The sequence below is a fragment of the Vombatus ursinus genome, unplaced genomic scaffold (assembly GCF_900497805.2).
Source record: "Vombatus ursinus unplaced genomic scaffold, bare-nosed wombat genome assembly UNPS02009205.1, whole genome shotgun sequence".
Taxonomy (NCBI): Eukaryota; Metazoa; Chordata; class Mammalia; order Diprotodontia; family Vombatidae; genus Vombatus; species Vombatus ursinus.
Window position 1 is genome coordinate 46,653,665 of NW_020948983.1, and position 24,739 is coordinate 46,678,403.

The 24,739-nt window shown below is 34.8% G+C and overlaps 1 protein-coding gene across 1 annotated transcript in view; it reads left to right on the forward strand.

The window, feature by feature from the left end:
* The window catches only part of FAM189A1 (family with sequence similarity 189 member A1), a 546,041-nt gene that overhangs the window by 502,313 nt on the left and 18,989 nt on the right, over positions 1-24,739 (forward strand). Inside the window, exons 5-7 of the mRNA XM_027851443.1 lie at positions 7,518-7,625; positions 16,026-16,186; positions 16,806-16,941. Of these exons, the coding sequence (XP_027707244.1) occupies positions 7,518-7,625; positions 16,026-16,186; positions 16,806-16,941 (405 nt within the window). The remainder of the gene's footprint in view (positions 1-7,517; positions 7,626-16,025; positions 16,187-16,805; positions 16,942-24,739) is intronic.

Consider the following 24,739-nt stretch of genomic DNA (forward strand, 5'->3'; position numbering starts at 1 on the left):
TTTGTCATTGTGTTCTCCATGGCTACCACCCAAGGATTGAAAACAGGAATCAGTATCTCTCTCGAGACTATAGCCTGGAGAATGCAGCCTCTCATTTATTGTGAAAACTGCTATTAAGTAAGATAACTGACTATAATGTAGTGTTGCTTTTTTCACTGGGGCCATCAATGAGTCATGCATTTAGCATTGAAAATTACCTTAGAGGTCATCTAGTACTTAGCATAGTGCCTGGTACATGGTAGGTATTCAATAAATGTTTATTCACTGACTGATCCAGGCCAAGTGCCTTATATTACAGTTTAAGAGACTGAAGCCTACATAGGTTAAGTGATGTGCCATGCAGGTAGGCCTTAGCTTAAAAAGACCAAGGTCTCCTACTACATCCCAGGCCATTTCCAGTCATCCTGATGTAAATCTTGCCACTAGACCCAGATGGCTCTGGAGGAGTAAGTGAGGCTGGTGACTTTGCACAGCTCTCCGTCACTTAAATCCAATTCACTTGCATGTCATGGCATCACCTCCCTGAAGTCATGGTCCTCTTTGAGAATGAAGGACAAAAACAATGACAAATAAATTACAGATCCAGGATTTTCACTAAGTCCCTCTGACTCCAAATTAAGCACTCACAGTTATTCCACAGTACGTAGCTATACCATAGTCATTGCTGAATCTAATCCTAATTCATAGACCTAGATAAGAATGGTGTTTTATAATTCATTTTCAATCTCAATTTAGCATTTTGAGTTTAAATCATCCATCCACCCATACCACTGTTCTCCCTCTTCCCTCCTGGTTATACAGTCTCTTTAGACTAGTTTGGCATAAAATTATCCACTGGATTTTCTTTGTTATTGTCTTTGATTACTGTACTTAAAGTCTTTTGATTGCTCCCAAACTAATAATCAGAGGAGAGACTCTCTCCTGTTTTTAAAGATGTTGCCTATTTTCCCCATCAAGGGAATAGAGAGAAAGGAAAAAAAATGCTACATTGCTACATTGTGCAATAAAGACATAAAATTTCTCTTGACATTTTCCCCCAGTTTAGGCTGAGATAGTTTTCTACCTCTTTCTTTTTATTTCAGCACTTATGCTTTTCTACCCCATTCCCTTCTTAGTTTTCCTCCACCAAGAGCTATTACTTAATTTTCATGTTAGTTACTAGCCATAGCTTCAAATATAATCAACGTCCAATTAGCTAATATTTTTATTTCTCTTTAATTTATTATGAAAGGAACTCTATATTAGTGGTCGTCTAGTTCAGTGCTTCTTAAATCGTGGGTCTCAACCTCTTATGGAGTCACAAAACATTTGGCAACATTAAAAAGTTTCTGAATGTTCAGTGACCAAAAATTAATTCAAAATCTAACAGCCTTGGTTCTGAACACAAAGCATGTGCACTTTGCACTACACATGGCCTCAGGTCACACAAAGCCAATGAAAGTTGACAAAACACAAAAAGGGATCTCCAGTGGGAAAAGTTTAAGAAGCCCTGATTCTGGCTCTATACTTCTCATTTTACAGGAAAGGAAACTGGAAGAATATTGGCCTTATGTCTGCAGACAGCTATCTTCTAATTCTGTCTGTGACACTGTGACCTTGAACAAGTCAATTAACCTCTCTGGGCCTCAGTTTCCTCATCTATAACATGAAGTTTTTGGACTAGATGATCTCTAAGGCCTTGTCCAGCTCTTAATCTGTAAGCATATGATTGCTCTGAACTTCTTTTCCTTAATAGATCAAATAAGGAATAATACTACTTACACCACCTACCTGATAGGGTTGCTATGAGGAAAGTGCTTTGTGAACCTTAAAGCACTATATAAATGTGATTATTATTATCAAATAATAATATAAAAATTTTAACAGTTTTTTGTCACATTTTTCTATAATTTACAGCATAACTTTTAGCTTTGATTTGAATAGCAAATTAGCTATTTTAATTGCTTTCATTACAAAAGTAACCTCACTTTTTAAACTCAATATATTTCCAAAAATTTCACTCGTTGTAATAAACAGTAACACCTTATGTTTTAATTAGCACATATTTTTAAAATATTTTATTGATTTTTTTGTTTTTTTCATTGCTTAAATTTCCGTCTGTATCCCTTCCCCAAAACCTCCCAGAAAGATAGCTCTTTGTATAACAAAGAATTTTTTAAAGAGAAAGAGAAAAATTCTAGCAAAACTAATCAGTAGATCAAAACAATTTGACATTATATGCAGTGTTCCACATCTGTGGATTCTTACCTCTGCTAAGGAGTGGGAGTGTGAGCAAAGTGCCTTCTCTTATCTCTTCTTTTAGGATATTATGTTTTTTGTACTTTTGTACTTTCATTTTCTATTGTTTTGAGACTGTGGTTCTTTGTATTATTGCAAAATTTATGTATGTGGTTTTCTTATCTCTGTTTACTTCACTTTCCATCAGTCCAAGTAAGTCTTTTCATATTTCTCTTTTTTCATCATGTTGATCATTTCTTAAAACACAGTAATATTCTATTAAATTAATGTACCTCAATTTCCCAAAACAATGGGCTCCTATTTTGCTTCCAGTTCTTCGATACCACAAAAAGTGCTGCTATAAATATTCTGGTATACATAGAGCTTTCTTTTTGTCAGATACCTTTTTTTGGGTATATACTTAGCTGTGTACTCTCTGGGTCAGAAAGTATAAACATTTTAGCCACATTTTTTTTGCATAATTCCACATTCCTTTCCAAAGTATTATACAAAGTCATAGTTCCACCAACAATGCATTAGTATGTCTATCTTTCTACAACCCCTTTAACACTGGTTATTTTCATCTTTTGTCATCTTTGACTGTTTTCTGAATGTGAGATCCAATCTAAGGGTTATTTTGACTTGCCTTTCTTTTATTAGTACTTTGGAGCATTCATCCATAGTGTTGTTAATAGTTTGTAATTCTCCTTTTAAGAACTATTTTTACGCTCTTTGACTATTTATTGTGAAATAGCTTTTGAATTCAGTTATATTTTAAGTTGGTCATTAAAGTTGTCTCTGCACTTTTGTAGGCATTATTCCTACTCCTGTTCTTACTCTTACACCTACCTAGCTAGATAGCATTTATATAGCGCCTTTTATATGTCAGGCACTGTGCTAAGTGCTTTACAGATATTATCTCACTTGCACCTCACAACAACCTTGAGAGGAAGTTTGCTGTCATTATCCTCATTTTACAGGTGAGGAAACTGAGGCAGATAGAGATTAAATGATTTGCCCAGGGTCACACAGTTACTAAGTTTGTGAGGCTGGATTTGAATTCAGGTCTTCTTGACTTCAGGCCTGGCATTCTATCCACTGTGCCACCTCTAATATGGTCTTATATTATATGTAATATTATACAGTCTTCTCTATGAACTCACGGTATTTCAATTTCCTTTGTTTATAATGTCTCTTAATTGCCTTGATTTTCCTGTGTTATCTTTTGAGAGTAGATGTTAATTTAAATACCACTGACCTTGAAAATGGATAACTTCATATTTAAAATGGTTCCTTATCACTTGGTTAATGCATTTAATTAAATACAATTGAATGAGCCTTTTTGGCATGGATTGAAATGTTACATTCCTAGGAAAATAGATCTAGACTAGGATAGTGGATAGAGCCCATGGTCTACAGTCAGGCAGACCTGAGTTCAAATCTGGTCACAGGCACTAGCTGTGTGACCCTGGGCAAAGTCACTTAACCCTGTTGGCCTCACTTTCCTCATGTGTAAAATGAGCCAGAGAAGGAAATGGCAAACCACTCCCATATCTTTGCCAAGAAAACCCCAAATGGGGTCACAAAATTGGACACAACTGAACAATAGAATAGATCTAGACTAGAAGGGACCTCAGTAGTCCACTAGTCTAATCTCTAAATTTACAAACGGGGAAACTTAAAGCCTAGAGAGACTAAATGGCTTCCCCAACATCTGAGAAATATTAAGGGATTTAAATTATGACCATTGATTCTAAATTCGCAAATCTTTGCATTTTAGAGGAAATTTAATTCAAAATAACAAATCTCTACATTATACTTACTTATAGTCTTTTCATATAATATCATAGGACCATAGATTCAGAGCTGAAGGACACCTGATAGACCATCTAGTCCAACCTTCTAACTTTATAGTTGAGGACAATGAGGCTCTGAGAGGTGAAGTGATTTGTTAAGAGTCACACAAGTGGCAAGTATCCAAGACAGAACTCAACCCATGTCTTCTTGACTCCATTACTGACATCCATGTGTTCTTGAGGAATGACTCCTTGAGTAGGAGAAGGGATTCAGGGGGAAATATAAGCAATTAAAAAACAAAATATATCCATAAATGGGAGAACTTAGCAGAATAGATTAGAAAACAAAAATCTAACTGTATATTGTTTACAAGAAACACACGTAAGACATAAAAACCCAAAAAGTTAAGATGAGGAGTTGGAGTAAAAAAAAAAAAGATGGGGTAGCAATTATGATTTCAGACAAGAAAACAGCAAATATAGACTTTATTAAAAGAGATAGAGAAACAACATTTTATATCAGGAACGTAGGGTTGTTTTAGAATTAGGAAAACTATAAACTTAATTAACTACTTAATATCAAATGAAACAAAAATCATATAATTATATTAATAGATACAGAAAAGACTTTTTGACAAATATAACACAATTTTTTAAAATAGAGAACATAGGAATAAGTGGATCTTTCCCTAAAATGATAAATAGTCTATACCTAAAACTAAGATCTGCCATTATTTGTAATGAAGATAAACTAGAATTCTTTCAGATAAATTCCAGGGTGAAACAGGAATGTACATTGTCAAAATTCTATTTGACATAGTACTAGAATTCTGACTAACATTAAGATAAGGAAAAGAAATTGAGGAAATAACTATAGATTTAAACAAATCACACAAAGAACCCTAATGAGGCCACTAAAATTAATTGAAGCAATTAATAGTTTCAGCAAATGTGCAAGATATAAATTAAACACAAATTATCATCATTTCTATAAAATACCTGTCAAACCCAGCAGAAAGAGTATATAAAATACTTGCAAGTCTACCTTACAAGATACACACAGGAACTATATAAATGCAACTGCAAACAGTTGTTTGTAGAAATAAATACAGATCTAAATAATTGGAAAATAATTGCTCATGGATTGGATGAGCCATAAAATAATAAAATGGCAATAATACATAAATTAATATACTTCAGTATATTATTCAGTACTATACAAAACTACCAATAAGTGACTTTATAGAGCTAAAAAAATTCATATGGAGAAGAAAAGGTGAAAAATCTCAAGAGAAATAATGAAAAGAAATAGGAATGAAGGAGCCCTAGTCATGCCAGATCTCAAATGATGCTAGAAAGCAGTAATTATTAAGTATTGGTTAAAATATAGGGAGAATGATCAATGGAACACATATGTGCATAACATCCAAAAGCAAATGTATGTAATGCCCTGGTATTTGATAAATATAAACATGCAGCTACTGGGATAAGGACTATTTGACAAAAGATGGTATAAAAATTGTACAGCAATATGGAATAAGTAAGCTTTAGACCACAACCTCACAATTTATACTAAGATAAACTGCAAATGGATATGTGACCTAGATATAAAAGGTCATATCATAAATATGGGGAAATAAGGAAAAAGTTACTTATCAAATCAGTAGATAAGAGGAAAGTTCATGATCAAACAAGGCATAGAGAGGATTACAAAAGATAAAATGCTTAATTCTGATTAAATAAAATTAAGATATCTTTGCACAGACAAATGTAATAAAAATAAATTTAAAATGAAAGCAACTGCAACAAATGTTTGCCACAAGTTTTTCTTCTAAAGATCTCATTTCCAAGATATACAAAGAACTAATTCAAACTTATAAGAAAAAGAGCTATTCCCTAGCTGATAAATGGTCTGAGGTTATGAAGGGCAGTTCTCAAGGGAAGAAACCTTGGCTATTTATAGTCATAAGGAAAAGTGATCCAAATAACTACTAATTAAAGAGATACAAGTTAAAGCAATTATGAGATTCCATCTTTTACCCATAAGAAGGCAAAGATGACAAAAAAATAAAAATTATGAATGTTGGAGGGGCTGTGGTAAAACAGGCACATTAATGTACTGTTATTGGGCGTATGACTGGGCACAACCATTCTGGAAAGCAATTTGAAATTATACATAAAAAGTTGCTAAACAGTATGTATCCTCTGACCCAGCTGTATACTCCAAAGAGATCATAGAAAAAGGAAAAGGTCTGTTAAGGATAAAAACATTTATAGCTTCTCTTTTCGTGGTGACAAAAAAGGGCACTAAGGGAATGTTCATCAATTGAGGAATGACTGAAAAAGTTGTAGTATATGAATATGATGGAGTACTATTGTGCTATAAGAAATGAGGAAGTAAGTGATTTTAAGAAGAAAAAGACATATGAGAATATATAGAGTGAGGTAAGTAGAATTGGAAGAATAATTTATATTGTAACATCAATATTATAAAAATGAACAATTTTGAGGACTTTATAAATTGAAGAAAAATGAAATGATCAGAACTAGGAGAATAATGTATTCAATAATAATAATGCTGTAAAAATACAACTTTGAAAGCTGTAAGAACTATGATCAATACAAGACCATTCATAATTCCAAAGGACTGATGATGAAACATGTTATCTATTACAGAGAAGTGATAAATTTACAATGCAGAATGGGACATATATTTTGGTATACAGCAACTGAGCAAATGTGTTTTGCTTGACCATGCTTATTTGTTATAATAAGTGTGTTTTTCTTTTTTTCCAGTGGGATGGGAGTTGGGAGGGAGAAAAAATGAGTTTCTATTATTTGTTTGCAAAAAATAGAGGGGAATATATTTTTTAAAACAATTTTCATACAATAGGAAGTATGCTTAGTTCAAAATGCATTATCACTATAGACAAAGAGATATTTCCTAACAAATACTAAATTATTATTAGAAATACTTACAGAGGTAGAATGTCTGGCTCAGGGCCCTGACCAACCTGGCCTTGCAATCAGAAGTTCCAACTATGTATACCTTGTTCTGTTATAGCACTTATTTGACCAATATAACGCAGAAGAAATGTTTGCCCTCTTATTATTGGTTTCTTTCCATGTCATAGATGTTCAGAGTCATCATTATTCTTATCTTTCAGATTACATTATTTCTGGGAACTCATTAATCATATCCTTGTTTTTCTCAAAAAGCAAAATTCTGCATGATAATTATAAACGAATGAAAAGGAATTGAAATAACCATCAGCATTCTAAGTCTAGGGATGTTTGTTTTGAATCTTGAATTAATTTCTGTCATGGAAATATATGTGAGTCGATCTTTCTCAGAAGAATAAATTGTATTTTAACAATTAAAGCCATATAAAATTGATAAATGTAGTCAATTATCATTGTCAAAGCTGTCACAAATATTTGGGATTCTGTCATCTGTATTACTAAGATAAGAACTGACATTCTATTGTGTATCTTTTTTCACAGGACCTGTTATTCAGCGTATGTGCTCTCAACATCATTTCTACCATTGTGTGTGCTTTGGCTACAGCTATGTGCTGTATGCAGATGGTTTCTTCTGATGTGTTACAAATGGTGAGTGTATTTTAATGACATGTACCCATACATAGAGACACATATAGCTAAGTGAAATAAAATTTGAAAAAAACTAATTATCTTTTTTTCAGAGAAGGTATTAATAGAAATAATAGAATTTCCCCCATTTCCAATCAGCTTGAAGTTGGTCTAGAGGTGAGAATCTCTATCTTCTAACAAATGAATAAAAGACAAGATGTGGCTACTAGGAATTTCGACAGCCTTGTAATAATTCTCAGTACTGAGAATTGCTAAATATGAAAATATATTTACTTGTTAATGAGAATACTTAGAATGAGAATTCTAATTTAATTTATTTTGTGACTCATTGGAATTCTATCTAATTACAGACACCTAAAAGTGTTATTTATTTCAGTCATGCTGCCACATTAGATGGACCATAAATGATTGATTAACCAGTTTTCGATGGTTCTCCTACTAAGTAGTCAAGGTATGGTGTCTGATGCGACATACACAGTCCCCCTTCTTTCTCTATAGGATGGTCCAGTTTTCCTAACCAGCCCTCATAATGGCAAGTCTGGGGACAGAGGGATAGTTCCCAGAGGACGACTGGCCATGGTCAAGACCATGTAACTACTTCTCAACTCTCAGGGTCCTTAAAGTAACCATGTTGGGGGGAGCAGGGTGAAGACAGTTCTATAATTTGTTACTGTAGTTCCTGAAACTCCACAAGTGTGTTTCTTATTTACACAAAATCAGTCAAAATAAAATCATTAACTCTTGGACACAGAACATTTGCTAAATAAAAATGCAAAACCAAAAATAATCTTATATTTATTCAATACAGAGCAAAACAGAAATAGTTAAAAACATCACAGTCTATTCCTAAACTAGGGTCATTTTTTCCCACTCATGCACATAGTGTCCTTAGGGAGAAAGTTGGCATATACAAAAAAAAAAAAAAACCCAAAAACATAGCAATAAAGTATGCTAACAGAAAAAACAAAACAGAACAAAACAAAAACATGTCCCTGAGAAAACTCATGACTCAAATGTCTGCAGGCTTTGATATCTCTAGTTTCTTTATGGAACACACTATACCATATGTCACCTGCTGGTCAAAGCTGCTCCCCTGCTACTTCTGGCCTCTGAGGCATTGTCAAGCTCTTTTAGCACACAGCCACACTTGGCAGGGTGCTGAGAAAATGTTAAGCATTTTTTGAAAAACTGTACAATTTTAGTAGCCACAAAGTTTATCTTTTCCCTTTGTCTTCTGTTCTCTGAATGTGGGGACAGCAATAAAGAGCAACACAGATATTCCTGTGAGGTTTTCCCTCTCTCAGGCTGTAGATGGCAATGCAGACAAACCTAACCAGATAAGCAGCAGGAGAATTCTCCCTTCCTCAAGCTGCTTTCAGGTGCTATAGAACTCTGTTCTAATGAGGACAATAGCTTCAGTCCACCTGCCTGGTTTCTCATTTATCTCAGTTTACTCAGTCTGAAGCAGCTCCTCTCATCTTCTGATTCTCCACTATTTTGTTCAGATGAAGTAGCAAGAGAAAGTTTCCACCATCAGCTTCTCTCTTTAAGTTGCTGTTTCTCGTTCTTTTGATTTCTGATTTCTCATCTTCTGTCTTCCTTTGGTCATCTCTGACTTTTAGTGCCTGGTGTCAGAGCCTCTTCATGAATCAGTGACCTATATTTCTAAATCCGTTTGAAAAAACCCAGAGTCTACAATTCTGTCAGGTATGACACAAACAGAAAATATATAAATTTTCACCCAGTCCTCAAAAAGTTATATCCTTCAAAACCCTGAAAGCAGTCATATGTAAATGAACCAGTGGACAACAATGCCTTGCAGATGTTACCACACTCATTAGGGACTTTTTTTCTCTAAGACAGATTGTTCTTAACTTGGTCCTTTCAGAACAATCCATGTCTCTCTTCAAGCATTTTTCATCTGATAGGCTATGTTTCTTCTCCAATTTTTATCAGTGCTTCACAAACAATTTCTTTATGCCTCTTTCAGCAACCAAGTTAACATAACAAAGGGGAAGTACTTTAAATAAGCATGTAGCTATAACCTCACTGGCATAGACCAGAACCCTAGGAAAGCTCATTCTGCTACCAAAAAAAATCTAAGACTTTTTTGAAGAAAATGAATTTTGTCTATTGAGTATAGCCAGTATTAGCCAATATTCTTTAGATTCAATATTATTTCATTTCTATGCTTTAATCCAGTTAGTTGATTTGTCTGTATTTTCTTGTTATAAACTCCAAGTAATCAATGTTGTCTTAGGGAAGAGATACTCTTGAAGGAAGTCAGGAGACCAAGCAATTCAAGTCATATCTCTTCATATGAAAGATTTTTAATTATTTTAACTTAAAATAAATCAGTTCTTTACACTCAAATTCAAGATACAATATGTGTGTATGTGTATTTCTTTATTAGGGGAAAAACAAAAACAAAACCCTCCTTTATTCCATTTTAGAAAGTCAGGATTTAACCCCCCCCCACAACAATCCCCACCTAAAAAAAACACACATAAAACCACTTTTTATTTATATTGAAAGAAAAAGCATGTTTTTGTTTTGTTAGGAGAGTGTTATCTTTTCCCCCCACTTACCCCACTGTAATATGTCATTTAAGGAAGCTTGGAAGCCAGAGCACAGTTTTAGTGTGTCATTAATAAGATTAAAAAAAAAACCTGTTCTAATTGTACACCCTGCTCAAACACTTTCAGCCAGTATAAATCCACTAGGATTGTCACAAGCAGTTGCTAACCTTTTAAGGGGGTTACAATTTTAAGAAACATTTATGCAGTAGCAATGAACTTTTGACCCTATTCATCGAGACTTTATACTGGTTATTTTCTTTGGCATGTGTTGTGAAAGAAAGGTTAAGTACCATGTGGGTAGTACCACATCAGATTTCAATGTGAATTAATTAATTGTAAGGTGCTTCCGTAAGCAAATATAACATTATAGGAGCTGTAAACTCCAACATTGTACGTTGTGTTATAGCATATAGGTTTTAAGAACAAAAATAGTAGGTAAAAGGGCAATATATTTTAGCATGAATATATTTAGCATGCTTACTACATGCTTAAGTTATACGTAAATTGATAGTTCTTTTAAGAATGGAATAATCATAACTGAGATAACTCAAGAATAGTAGTGGTTCAGAATTATTACTCTTATATGGTAGTCAGGATATAAATTATTTATTATTCTCTGGAAACCTGAACTGCATTGCTGCTACGCAGTTTGTATAATATTGTGACTTGCATTATGGGACAACTAAAAACTCCTTAAACTTATTTGACATTTATTTCCTGCATTCTCCTCAGCTCTTTCCGCCTCTTTCCTCCATTTCCCCAATGCCAATTTCTTCCATTTTGTTTGTGTTCAAATAGTCTGGTGACATGTTATTTAATTGACTTACCCTCTCTGTGTGTCAGTTTCAGCATCTGTAAATGGGAAGATTAATACTTTCCCTCCAAGACTCTTAAGATTTATGAGATACTATATGTGACAGCTCTTTGAAAATGTGTAGAGATCATATCGAACCTAGTTTTTCAATGTCTGACATAATAGAAGTCTCCTAGATAAACATTTCTTGGTTCCTAGCCTCTTAACAAAAATGACCAATAGTGAAGTTTTTCTCCCTTTTCACTCAGAGTATGTTTTGTTCCTGTGACATTGGAAGCACATTGAGATATATGCTTAGTGCTAGTGTAACTGAATCAAAGTATTTACAGACTATTGAGATATATTTCATAATTGCTCTATTTTTAATTTTCTTTTTATTTTAAAGTTAATTATCCACAAACATTTCAACGTACAAAAAAAGAACAAAAAGCAAGTTCATGTAAGAAATAGTACTACAGTTTTTATGGTATTTTTAGAGAAATATGTGTGTAAGTGTATATAATTTAATTTGGTGATAATAAGACGGATCTATTTATTTCTTGAGTTTTTTGGATGTGCTTTAAAAAAATGTTTTGTTGATTCTTTTTTCCATAACTATCACTGTCTCCTAAGCCTCTATCCCACTTCTCACTCAATAAAAGCCCTTCCTTGTAACAAATGACATATCTATAGTTGTATATAATGTTGTTCTAATATAGAAATACATTTTGTATATATCTACATCTTCTATCTATCTATCTATAGAAAGAGTACAAAAAATCAAAACCTTCTCCAGGGAGGGTTTTGTCTATCATGGGCAGAATAGTGGTTTCCTTTTTCTCCTGTTCCATGTAAATGTTCTTCTGTGTATTCATTTTCACTCATGCCATCCCACGTAAGTCCTTACACACGTATTCTCCATTGTACGTACATTCACACATTATCACACAGGCATGCTTTGAAATTGTTCCTTGGTATAACATCCTGGGCAGGATGGTACACTAGGGAAAAGACTGACTCAAGTCACAGGACCTGGATTCAGATGTATCTCCAGATGTGGCCCTGGGCAAGTCACTTAACATTTACAAAATGAAAGAGCTGAACAAGATGGTCGTTGAGGTCCCCTCCAGCTCTAGTCTGTGATCCTGTGTACGTACTAAGTACACCAGTATGCTTTATTTTTGTATGTGTGTGTATATGATGCTTTTAGGGTTTGCATATCACTCTACATACATTTGATTCTTATTCTGAAGTCAACAAACACCAAGTAAAATAAACTCTTTCCTCTTGCACAATATCCCATATTTGGTCTCTGGGCCTTTGGACTGAACATCCCCCACACCTGGAATGTATTCCATCCTTACCTCTGCCTCTTGAAAGCCTTGATTTTCTTTCTCAAGTCTTCTTACTCAAGTGTCGACACCTTTTACATGAGGCTTTCCTTGGTTTCTCTTTCCTCACCAGCTAACTGCCCACTCACCATTATAACTTTGCATTTATTTTGTATACATACAGCATCCATCCCTCCTTGGCCTACATCACCAGCTCCAGGTAGCTTTTGGCAAAATGAATCCCCAGAGGGCAGCTACTATTCAGGGAACCCCAAGGGTACACGTTTCTTTGGCTTTCATCCGCCAGCTCCCACCAATATGCTCCCCATTGATAATAGCTAACAGCCTCAACTAGCATTTAGCAAAAGTATTTAATGTGGTAGTATACTGAGAATAGTTGGTATAAAACATCTCTCAAAGGTCTGGGGTACGCTCCTCACAAATACACAATCCAGGGGAGGAGTAAGTGGCTTAAGCTCAATGCATGCTGGTAATGAGGCATACATGTAGAAAGCATGTGTGGCCAAAAGGTAAACCTATAACTCCTAGTTACTAGATCCCTATATTTGAGAACATATCTGGTATTCTTTGATGGTGCAACAGGTCACACTCCTTGAATCTACTTCATTACTGGGGTGTCTCTCTCTCTTTCTGCATTTCTGTCTGTGTTTGTCTTCAGGATGTCCTCTAAAGCATTCTCCATTCTCTGATAACATATTCACTTTGGAAAGAACAGAGGTAGAATGAAATTCTCTGCTATCCCTAGGAATAATTCCTTCTCATGGGTCTGAATGTGGAGTCTTTCACTACTAGGCTAGTCCCCTGCTTTTCTGAATTTATCAATAATCTGTTATTTTGTGCAAAGGCACAATGGGTGTGACTGACCATTCCAGCCAATCACATTGCTTTCTTTCTTGGACAATTCAAAGAAAATACACGTCTCATAAAGAGATAAGAGAGCAGAAAGCATCTTTTTTATACATTTAAAACTTCACATCTATTAATTAACTACTGTTGGCATAGAGCCCCACCCTTACATGTGTTTCTCATATATGCACGCGCTGTGTCTCTCTGTTAAAATCTAAGTTCCTTAAGGGTTTAGATTGTTTCACTTTTGACTTTGTATTTCTAGATCCTCACACAGTATGTGGCAAATAGTAGGTCATTAATAAATTATTTTTTTTAAATTGAAAGCCATACAAGTTGCCATATCCCAAGGTTAACTCATATTCAGGTAGTATGCCAAAAACCCCACATCTTTTTCAGGAGAACTAATCTCTAGCCTTGTCTCCTCCAAGTGTAAAATTTCACATATATCTCTATTAAATTTTTGTTAGACGATTCAGAAAATGTTAGCCTGTAAAAACATTTTTAAATATTCTGAATCTGTTACCCAGTGTTTTAGCTATCCCTCCTATCTTTGTTATTTGTAAATTTGATATGCAAGCCATTCATACCTTCATAGAAATCCTTGATAAAACATATTGAACTGCACAGAGTCAAACTTAGGTTCCTGAAGCACTCTATTGGAGACCTCGTTCAAGCAGTTACTTGTCTACTCTTTGGACTAGGCCATTCAACCTGTCCCAAAGCCATTTAACTGAAGAGCCATCTAGCCTGTGTCTTTGTATCTTTTCCACAAGAATAGCATGAGAGATTTTGTCCAAAGCTTTGCTAAATTCTAGATTAACTACATTTACAACATGCCTTTGATTTACATCTAGTAATCTTGGGAACAAATATCAACATTTTATACTGGTTAGACCTTAATACTTTGTATATAGTACAAAAGAGAGAGAGAGAGAGAGAGAGAGAGAGAGAGAGAGAGAGAAACAGAGAGCAGAATTCCAAAAGTACAATGATTTCCAGTGAGTTTTCCTACTTTTTTTCACATACAATCCCAATTTAGATAATGAGTAATTGTTAGTACTAAATTGTGTATATATATGTGTGTGTGTGTGTGTGTGTGTTGTTGTTGTTGTTGTTATTCAGTTGTCACAAAATCTAGAAATTTGCTACATAAAATAAATACACTTAAAGGCTCATAGATCCAGACCTGGAAAGGGTCTTGTAGTTCTTTTAGTTAAAAACCCTCATTTTAAAGATTAGCAAACTGCCCAAGGTTACACAAGCGGTTAGTGGCAGAGCCAAGGTTCAAAAAATCAGATCTGACAGTGCTAAACTCAAGACTCAAAATTGGATACTATTTCCACTATAGTAGGCTCCCTATCTCTTAAAATATAAAAATGTATACAGTGTTGAAGTGGGAAGCTGCATAAAGACTAATATGTGCCAAAATGTAAATAAAAGCATCATTATTTGTGAAAACAAGTTAGAAACTATACATGTGCCCACTATTTGGAGGGGTAACTGAAAAATGATGGTACCTGAAGGAAAAATAAATATGAAGAAATCAGCAAAATATGGAGGGGCTTTGCTGAAGTGATTCAGAGTAAAGAAAGCTAAGCCAAAAAGCAATACATTTTACGATTACAATTTAAATAAAGGTAACACTGAAAGGCAACAAAATTCATCAAATTCAAAAGTCACTGTTAGTGCTATCTTGTCAAAGTTAAATCACTAAATTAATTTTTTACATAATGTACTTTGTAGGGCATCTGGGTGGCAAAATGGATAGAGTACTGAGCCTAGAGTCAAGAAGACTTATCTTCCTGAATTCAAATGTGGTCTCAGACAATTACTAGCTGTGTGACCCTGGGCAAGTCACTTAACATTAGGTGCCTCAGTTTCCTCATCTGTAAAATGAGCTAGAGAAGGAAATAGCAAACCACTTCAGTATCTTTGCTAAGAAAACCCCAAATGGGGTCACAAAGAGTCATACATGACTGATAACGACTGAGCAACAACCTTGTAGAGACATTTGTATGGTTGGGAAATACCTATAATGTCAAAACAAAATGTCCATTTAAAAATTATAATAAGCTATTATTATTTGCTACTATATTACAAACTCATTGAGGCTACAGACTATGTTTTGTTTAGCTTCATATCTTCCCCAGGTCCTAGCACAATACATTGAACAACCCAATAAATGTTTGCCAAATGAATGAGTGAGTAAATGAATGCATAAAATGTAACATCTTGAGTAGTCAGATGAAGTAACCTGATATATGGAAGCAACAAGCACCTACTTCCAGAAGCATGATAGAAAGATTTTCATGAGAAACCAAGGACGCACATCTATTCAAAGAAGAAATACAATGGAATCATTTATCCTTTTATTAAACAAGTCAGACAACTTCAGTTATTGAGATCATTCCATAATGTATCATTAAGAGAATTCCTAAAGTCTAGTTTCCCCTCAAATCTGCAAGCACCAACATTGTTTTGGAACCCGGGAATTTACCAAACAAACATTGTCCATCAGGGTTTGGTATGTGGAGAGATGTAAAGAGTTCTGCAATCTTATTTTTCTTAAACAAACAAACAAAAGCACTAAAATTCAGTATATCAATATTTGAAAAGCAAGTTATAATAGTATGTCTAGAGTAAACCATTACTCAAGGAAAACTTTTCTTTCTTAAGTATGTGTTTAACATTCCTTGCTTGACAGTTTAAATTACATATACTTTAAATTTATAATTAAAGCTCATATATATAATTAAGTTAGACACACACAGCATGAGATGTCCTGGTAGTTCTGCACAAATAAATCTGATTCAACTTTATTTTTCAGTTTCTTCCACAGAGATCACATTCCACAAACCCAGACTGTATGACTCCCCATGGAACCATTCTCCACCAGACCTTGGATTTTGATGAATTCATACCTCCAATACCTCCCCCACCCTATTACCCACCAGAGTATACCTGTACACCCATGATAGAAGCTCAAAGGTTCATCTTTTCTTTTATATGTCTGTGATTACATGCTGTAGTTACATAGATCAGGAAGCAGTAGTTGGGCTGTGTTTGTTATGAGCAGTTGAAACCATTCTCACTTTCAGTGAACAAGTTGACTAGAGAATATCAAAGGTAAGAAGGAGAGTTTGATAAGAGACTAGAGAATCCGTTGTGAAAGAAGTGACAGCTTAGACCTAGAACACGCATTATTAGTATTGTTACAATGCAATAATTAAAAAAAAGAATCCTGACAAGACAAAAGCAACTCTTTTATGTCATAATGGAACATAATACTTAAGCCTCTATTAAATTACAGTCATTAATATAACACACAAAAGTAGAATTAAAAATTTAATCATCTGTATAATTACCTTAATTTAAAGGCGCTTTTGTGAAGTTGGTTAAATAGTTGATGTGTCCTCCCAGAAAAAAAAAATTAAACTGAAATTCCAATGAATTAGGGTTTCATTTCATTTACATGACAAGTATGTGGTGAGGAAAACTTTTCACAAGATTATTACACATTCCATTTGCTTTGCTATAATAGAGAAACTTAATTAGTTGTCTTTCTAAGCTAAGGGATTATAATAAAGCGTCCTTTCTCTCTTTTCAGAGGACTTCACTTGGAATTTCCTCATTCTCCATTCAGTACTTTGTATGAGGTTGCCATCAACAGTCCTGGGATGCTTTATCCAACAGAACTCCCCCCTCCATATGAAGCAGTGATTGGACAGACACTTGCAAGCCAGGTAAGAAACATTTTCAAAGATATGCAATTGGTGTAGTAAAGATAGAACTGAATCTGGAGTTAGGAAAACCTAAGCTCTAGTCTCACTTCTGACACCATCCTGTGAATTTGGAAAAAGTCACTTAATTTCACTGACCCATAGTTTCCTCAAATGTGAAATGGAAATAATAAAATCTCTAGTACTTACATCATCGAGTTCTTGTGACGACCAAATGAAATAGTGTATGCAAAGCATGTTATAAACCCTAAGATGGTATATGAATGCCAGTTATTATTATCATCTTGTTCTCATTTTGTCAATGGGTTTCAGATAGAAACAGTACTGGAACAAATTGCTGTCCTGCTGTTTTTCTTTTATATACAATCTTATATGGACTATTTCAGAGGTAGATAAAATAACCACTTTTGTATTTGAATGTAAGTATTAACATATAGGTTCATCCTCTGTAGGTTCCCAGAAAGTGCTTTGGGTGCAACTCCATTAGCATATGAGATTTAGCAGAATAATTTTTACTTCCTCCTATTCTCACATGTTTAATCTCCTCTGCCACATCTTTGTATTGTGAAAGCTTTTTGTTCCATGAAGCTTGGAGATTATAAATATTTGGCATAGTAGAATCTATTAATAACATTGTTTTTAAGTTGTTTCTTTTTATGGACCAATGTTGTATCTGGGTGACTGTGGGTAACAGCTCAATCCTTGATAATCGTCTGGTTTCAGTGTAATTTGTTACTTGAGTTGTCTCAGATACTTTGAGGTATGTATGTAGTACAAGGATTTCTCATCCATCAGTTCCTGAATTTTATTGAGTTTTCTAATATGTAACTCTAGGTACCAGATCGTGTCTTGCTAGATATTCAGTTGGTTGTATTTTTTTGCAGCCTATGGTTCCATGTTGCAAAATTTCTGCCATTTTCTTGCTAATATATTTTGATCACTAAGCCTATATTGATCATTTAACGACAACCTTTCTCTAATTACTGGTGGCAATGACCTGGTCCTGAGTTACCATCATAAGCCCCTCTGAGACCACAAACAAATATACGTGACTCAACTGATTATTTGACGTGTCTTTGTTGACATATTGTTAAGTTCATATGAATATTGCTCATGAAGGGCCTTTTGATTTCCTTCTTGGATCTGAATCATTTCCTAGTTACGTGGATAAATTCCATGGTGTGTACCTATTATCAGCCTTGACTATTGCTTGGTGAAATGAAGCATGCTTGTCCCAAAAGTATTTCTTTAGTTCTCACACCTCTTCATTATGTACTTTGAGAATGTTTGTCATTCCTCTTCCTCCTTTTTGTCAAGGAAGTGTGAATTTTTTCTATAGCTGCCGTAGGGTGATGGTTCCTTTGTTTCATGAATACCATACAATTTTTGTTGGGACACTTTCCATGTTTGTTAGTGTTCATTTTATGGTTTCAAAAATATAGTTAAACTGGTATGGTGTAGGTATTAATTGATTTTCTCTATTCACATGTATTTATTTGTGAATAGTAAATGTATTTGGAAAATATTACTTGGCAAAAAATGTCATGAACTCTTTTGCCTTGAATTCTTCTTTCTCATTCTTTTTGGAATTTCTCATCCTTTTCTCTTTTGTTTAAATAAAGACATGTTTAAGCTTGACACTTCTAACAGAAAATTATTCAAATGTCTAGGGGATTTGATAGACTTGTGGCATAATTCACAAAGTGAACCAAATATTCCTACAAAAAGAGTTCAGCCTAAGACCATCTCAAGTGAATATAGAGATAAATCTTAGCCTCATTTCTCTGAAAGCTTCAAGAGTTGCTTCCTAGTGTGGCCTTGGTTTGATCTAGACTTTCAGCTTCCTTCTCACATTCCTCCTTCCTTTTCCCCAGCCCTACTCCTCATAGCCCACTGGAGAGATAAGGGAGCCTCCTCAAATGGTCTCCCCAATTCCTATGAATCCTTCAGATTCCCAAGCCCAAAATGGGGATCTATATTATACACATCGCTATGAATCATAACAAGCACCTTAACAGATCCTTGTTGAATTAGTCTTCAGTGAGCAAGGCATTGTGCTAGATACTATGGAGAATACAAAATAGCATAATGCGGAACCCCTACACTTATCCTACTGCACCTAGCATAAGACTGTCTAATCACTCTATAAATATTTATTGAATTTTGAATAACTCTTATTGAAGAGACAGAATGTATGCACAACAAATGTATAAATAATAACCCAAACCTTACATGAGTGCCAAGTGATGCAGATATTAAGTGATAAGGAGGTTCAGAGCAAAGAGTGATTATCATGGGCTGGGGTAGTTAGGTTAGGCTTCATGCACCTTGACCTTGAAGAATGAGTAGGATTCATGTATCTGAGGAAGAGAGGGGAGAATATTCCAAGCAGGGGGAATAATGTAAGGAAGGGTACAGAGTCAGAAATGTGCAAGGCATATTTGAGGGACAGTAAGTAAACCAATCTGATGGGAGCTTAGGATTTGTACAGGAAAGCATTGGGAGAAAAGATTGAAAAGACTGGGACCAGATTGTGAGGATGCTTAAGTATTTATCTAAATAATTTGGACTAAATACAATTGCTATGTAATAAAAGGAAAATCAATAACTATGAGTTATTTGGGAATTTCTGGAAACCACAGAAAGATTACAGTTACAGAACCCTGAAAAAGAGGATAGAAGATGTTTCACCAGCAAGGAGAATGCTTTTGTCAATAGCACTTGGAAATGGTGGTTATTGAGGCAATATGCAGGGAAAGGGGGATTCAGGATATAAGATTTGCACATTTCTGAATCAAAAGAAGAAAATTAGACTCAGTGTTAGGGTATGATATAAAAATAAGAAAAATTAATATTCACAATATGTAAGTATTCACTGAAATGAAATTGTTTTTTATGTTAACTTTTTAAAATGCTATTCTGCAATTGTTTAATTTCATCATTTTTACTGGTTATTCCAAGGAACAAATTCTATTCTCAAACACAGAGAGCATATCACTTGATTGGTCCTGCCATTCACATGGTAGTTTTTGCTAGGCAGATGAGTCACACATCTTCATTTTCGCTATCTTTTCCAAATCCCTTTTCAATTTAACACTGTGACATTCTTTACTCAGGCTTGAAATCTTCTGAATGTGCTTGTCAGGACACACAAATGCGGGTATAGATAAGATGCTTCTAATTTTGCCACACTGTGTAGACAATAAAAATAACTAGGTATTCTTTGCCTTTCATTCCTCTATCCATAATAGAAACAAAAAGAGAAAAATTCTTGAGTGAAAGAAATTGTTCTTGCTAAAGCAACAGAATTGAAGTGTTTGCATCATCTTGTTTCTAAGGTATTAATTATGGAAATTCCTTTTCATCTGTTTTAAAGCTGTGCCAGAAACACCAAAGTGCTTTGCTATTTCTATATTTATTATATAATTTTCCTTTATGTGGCAAACAATTTAAATCATTATTATATATGGAAAAATGCAAGTAAGGTGAAGATTTGTATATACATGAAGTGGTCTAGATTGTTATCATGGCCTGTCAAAAATATGCAAGGGCTGATCTACATGAATGATGGCATAAGCCCACTGGCCATAAGTTAAGTGATTCTGCTCATCCCCATGGTTGTGTGAGTGGCCAGAACATAGTTTATGCTGCTTTGTGTGTCTGTTTCTAATGCCCCTGCAAGCACCAGGTCACACTTAGGATAAGCCCTCCCTGCAGATGGTGCGGTTTATCAGGCACAAAAAATAAGAATACCTCATCATACCAACTGAAAACAATCCATTCTATTTTAACCTAGAAATTGATAAATCTGATAAATTAGACCACAAAATCCACATCAAAATCTCATATAACTGAGAGCATAGGTCCATAGCTTTAGATTTAGATTTAGATTTAGATTAGAAAGGGTCATTAATGGTAATCGAATCCAACGTTTCCATTTTACTGATGGAAGAACTGAGACCTCAGGAGGTTAAATGATTTGCCCAAGGTCATACAGATATTTAGTGGCAAAGCTAGGATAGAAGTCTAGTTTTCTTTCCCCAAATTCAGAGCTCCTTCCATTGTACTGTACTGCCTTCCAGACACTCCCTTTCATGTGATTCATAAACAAGAAGTCACCCACAAAAGAAGTCTGCCTTCATGGATAAGAAATGTGAAACACTTAATTGTAGTGTTCCTATATAAAATACCCCCACCTCTTCTTGAGGGAATTTGAAAGGTTTGGTTCTCAAGATGTAGAGGATATACATCCCTGATCATCATAAATTTTGGTTGTATTGTTTCAGCTACTGGCTCCTATTTGATCAGAGGTAATAAAAGGCTTTATCCCAGAGTTCAGACTTTGCCTCAACTAGCTAGTCAGGTCAGACCATTGCCACAGATTCAGCACATATATAGGTACATCATGCTAATGAGCTACATTTTTTTCAGAGAACTTCCATGTTCTTAATTTCACTGGTTCCTCACAAAAGTCTTCAAGTAAGGCAGTTGTAGAAAGTGCTAAAAGAAGCAATAAACTGAGGTTTCCCCAATGTCTTTGCTGTAGTAGTGAGACTCAGACTAGGGTCTAAATAACACCCTGCTTCCCTGTCTGGTTCACAAGAAGAAATGGACAGTCTACTCTTGTTGTAGCTAAGGGTTGTCACGTGAGTGGAGATGCTTTCTCAAGCCTCTTAAGAAATAGAGAAACAGAGGGCAGCTAGGTGGTGCAGTGGATAGAGCACCGGCCCCGGAGTCAGGAGGATCTGAGTTCAAATCCAGCCTCAGACCCTTGACACTAACTGTGATTCTGAGCAAGTCATTTAACCCCATTGCCTAACAAAAAAAAAAAAGAAAGAAAAAGAAAGAAAGAGATAGAGAAACAACTGCTGGTGACAATAAGTCATTAGAGAAACCATCAGGTAAGTTACTAGAGTCTTTCTTATAGCTTTCCTATCTCTGTCTTGCTGGTGTCATTATATTTACACCATGGCCTTTTTCCCAAATTGAGATGACCCAGTATACAGAGTAGCAAGCAAGGGTAACATATTTGGTGTCCGCTTGATTTTCTTAAATGTAAACACTGTTTGCCTCCTAAGGGGATGATTTGGATTAGCATAGTAATTAGAAAAATTCTCATTTTTATTTAAGTATGGTGGTTTCATGTGGTTAACATTATAATATTTATGTTGCACAGTGATAGTAATGATTAGTTATGATGCTTGGAGAATTTTGACTTCTCCAAGAAAGTGATTATAAATGCAAAATATGAAATCATTGTCTTTCTCAGTGGTATTCCCAATGGAGAGTACTTATTATGGGACACATGGGTGTCATTTAATAGTACTTGGGCACTGGGGAGAATTTGGTTCATCAATATTTTGTCCTATTACAGTTGTATAAGTCACGTTTTCTAAAGAATAGAGTACTCTGGGGGCATATTGCTTTTTTCTGAGCACTTTTTGAAATCATCTGTGAAAAGATTAGACATTCTGTAATTTGGCTTTGTTGAAATAACATTTCTTTTATGAGTTTTGTATCTTTTTGAACATTGAAAAAGTTTAAATTTGAGGATTTATAAGTGCAAATAGTATGGTATAGGCGTTTTCTACAGTCCGGTTTTTTTTTTTTCATTCCTATGAAAGAGTCCATCTGAGCAAATTATTCAAACCTGCTGAGAGTTTCCCAATGACTTGGCTGTGCTCTTTGTTGGGTCTTTTTGCCTTTTGGTCCTAATGGCTAGGTGACCAGTTTTCAATGCCTTACACACTGCCGAGGGTACGAAAGTCAATGAAATCCATTACCCTCTACAAAACGAAATAGGAGTCCATGTCAGCTGCATTCTTCCCCAGGGGATGGACCAAGAGTTCTGACCTGACTAAACATTAAAGATTTGTTCCCATTTAAAGCCAGAGTCCTTTCCCCTTAGACAAGCAGAAGGTTAATTGATTCCACTTGCTAGTGTAAACTGCACATAAATTACGTATCGACAGTCATTTTTTATAAAGAGAGGAAGACAGACTGACAGAAGGGAGAAATAAAAGCAGTACAGAAGCTAGAGAGAGATGCAAGAAGGGGCTGCTCCTTAGAGCTAGTCCTAGAATATAAAAAAAAAAAAACCCAGTAGCTTTTTTTCAAAACTACTTTTAGAAATTAGTTATTTTTAGAATTGATTATATTCATTTAAATATACTTCTCAGCTATATTGAGCATACTCATTTCTTTCACATTCATTTTTACCCTACTGATGCTTCATGTTCCTGTGGTTTTAGATAGAACTCTTTTTTTAAATTAATTTATTTATTTTTAGTTTTCAACATTCATTTCCACAAGATTTTGAGTTCCAAATTTTCTCCCTAGATAGAACTCTTAAGCAGCAAGTCAGTAACTTTCTGCTGTAGTCTAACTCACTGATAATTTACATTGGAATTACAGGATACTCTGTGTGTAAATATAGCGAAGTGGTCCTGATTTTGTTTTGTTCTTTATTTCTGCAAATATTGCTCTTGTAGGGGTCAGCTTCTGATTTCAGTATTCTTCAGGTCACTTTTTTTTAAAAAAAAAAAAGTCTTCAGCAGCTGGAGTCAATACAATATAAATGGCCTGTATTATTTTACAACTATTATGCACAGAAAAGAATCACTGAACAGGAGGAGCAGAGATCAACACTATCTCAGCATTGTTGAATTGAGCATGATCTGACTCTGATCCAACTCCCTGAGACACAGAGATCATCCCTAAAGATGCAGAAGCAACTAGGGGGTTGTTTTCTCACCGTCACAAAGCATTTATTAAGTTCTCATCAGTCTAGAGCATTTTCAGAGATTCATCCTAAAATCCAATAATAAAGATAGTTAATGTTTTTTCCAATTAAATAATATTTATGCCTTTAGTTTGTGAGTGAATTTTGTCTTCAAGAAGAGGGAAAAGAGCATAATTATACAATATGCACTTGTTTAAAAAGTCTGCAGATTCTTGGCAGTTTCAGGAAATCTGCACTAAAAATTCACAAAGCAAAGCAAAACAATGTGAATTTTTAGTGCAGATTTCCTGAAATTGCCAAGAATCTGCAGACTTTCTCTATAGACCCAAACACTAGTTTGATATAAACTTAGAAATACAGAATAATTTCCATGGTTTCTTCTTGTTTTATTAGGAAATTTTCATCATCCCTTGAGTAGGAGAAAACAAGTTTACATGGCAATTTATTCTGTCGTTATTACTATGGCTGACAAAAGTAGCATAACTATGAATAAAATTCCTTCCATTTAATAGCACAAGAGCATGCCATATTTGTTATTTATGTGACATCTACATTAGAATGTTTATGCCACTTTCCTTCCTACTGCTGTAGTTCTGTGTACGAGGCTTGGTTTTAAATTTTTTTTTTTAATTTAACTTTGTGACAAATTTATTCTTCATTTTTTCATTAGAAATGCACTTTAATCTAAAATCCAGTATGGTTCAATGGAAAGAGCACTGATCCAAAAGTCTTGAGACCCAAGGCCCATTCCCAGTCATACCACCAACCAGATGTGTGATCTTGGGCACATCACATGACCTCTCTGAGTCTCATCTGTTTTCTCATCTGAAAAGGAGAGGACTGAACTAGATGTTTTCATCCCTATTAGTTCTAGCATTCTATGAAAAGTTCTTTTCCTAATAGTTCTAGTATAGTAATGTTACTTTCAGTTTTATGGAGGGCTAAATTCAAATTAACTTGACTATTGCTTGTACAGATGTGATTGATGATCATTTCTAGTATCTGCCACCTACTATAATCAACATGGATTAAGCACTATGTGGCTATTGAGGAGCCAGA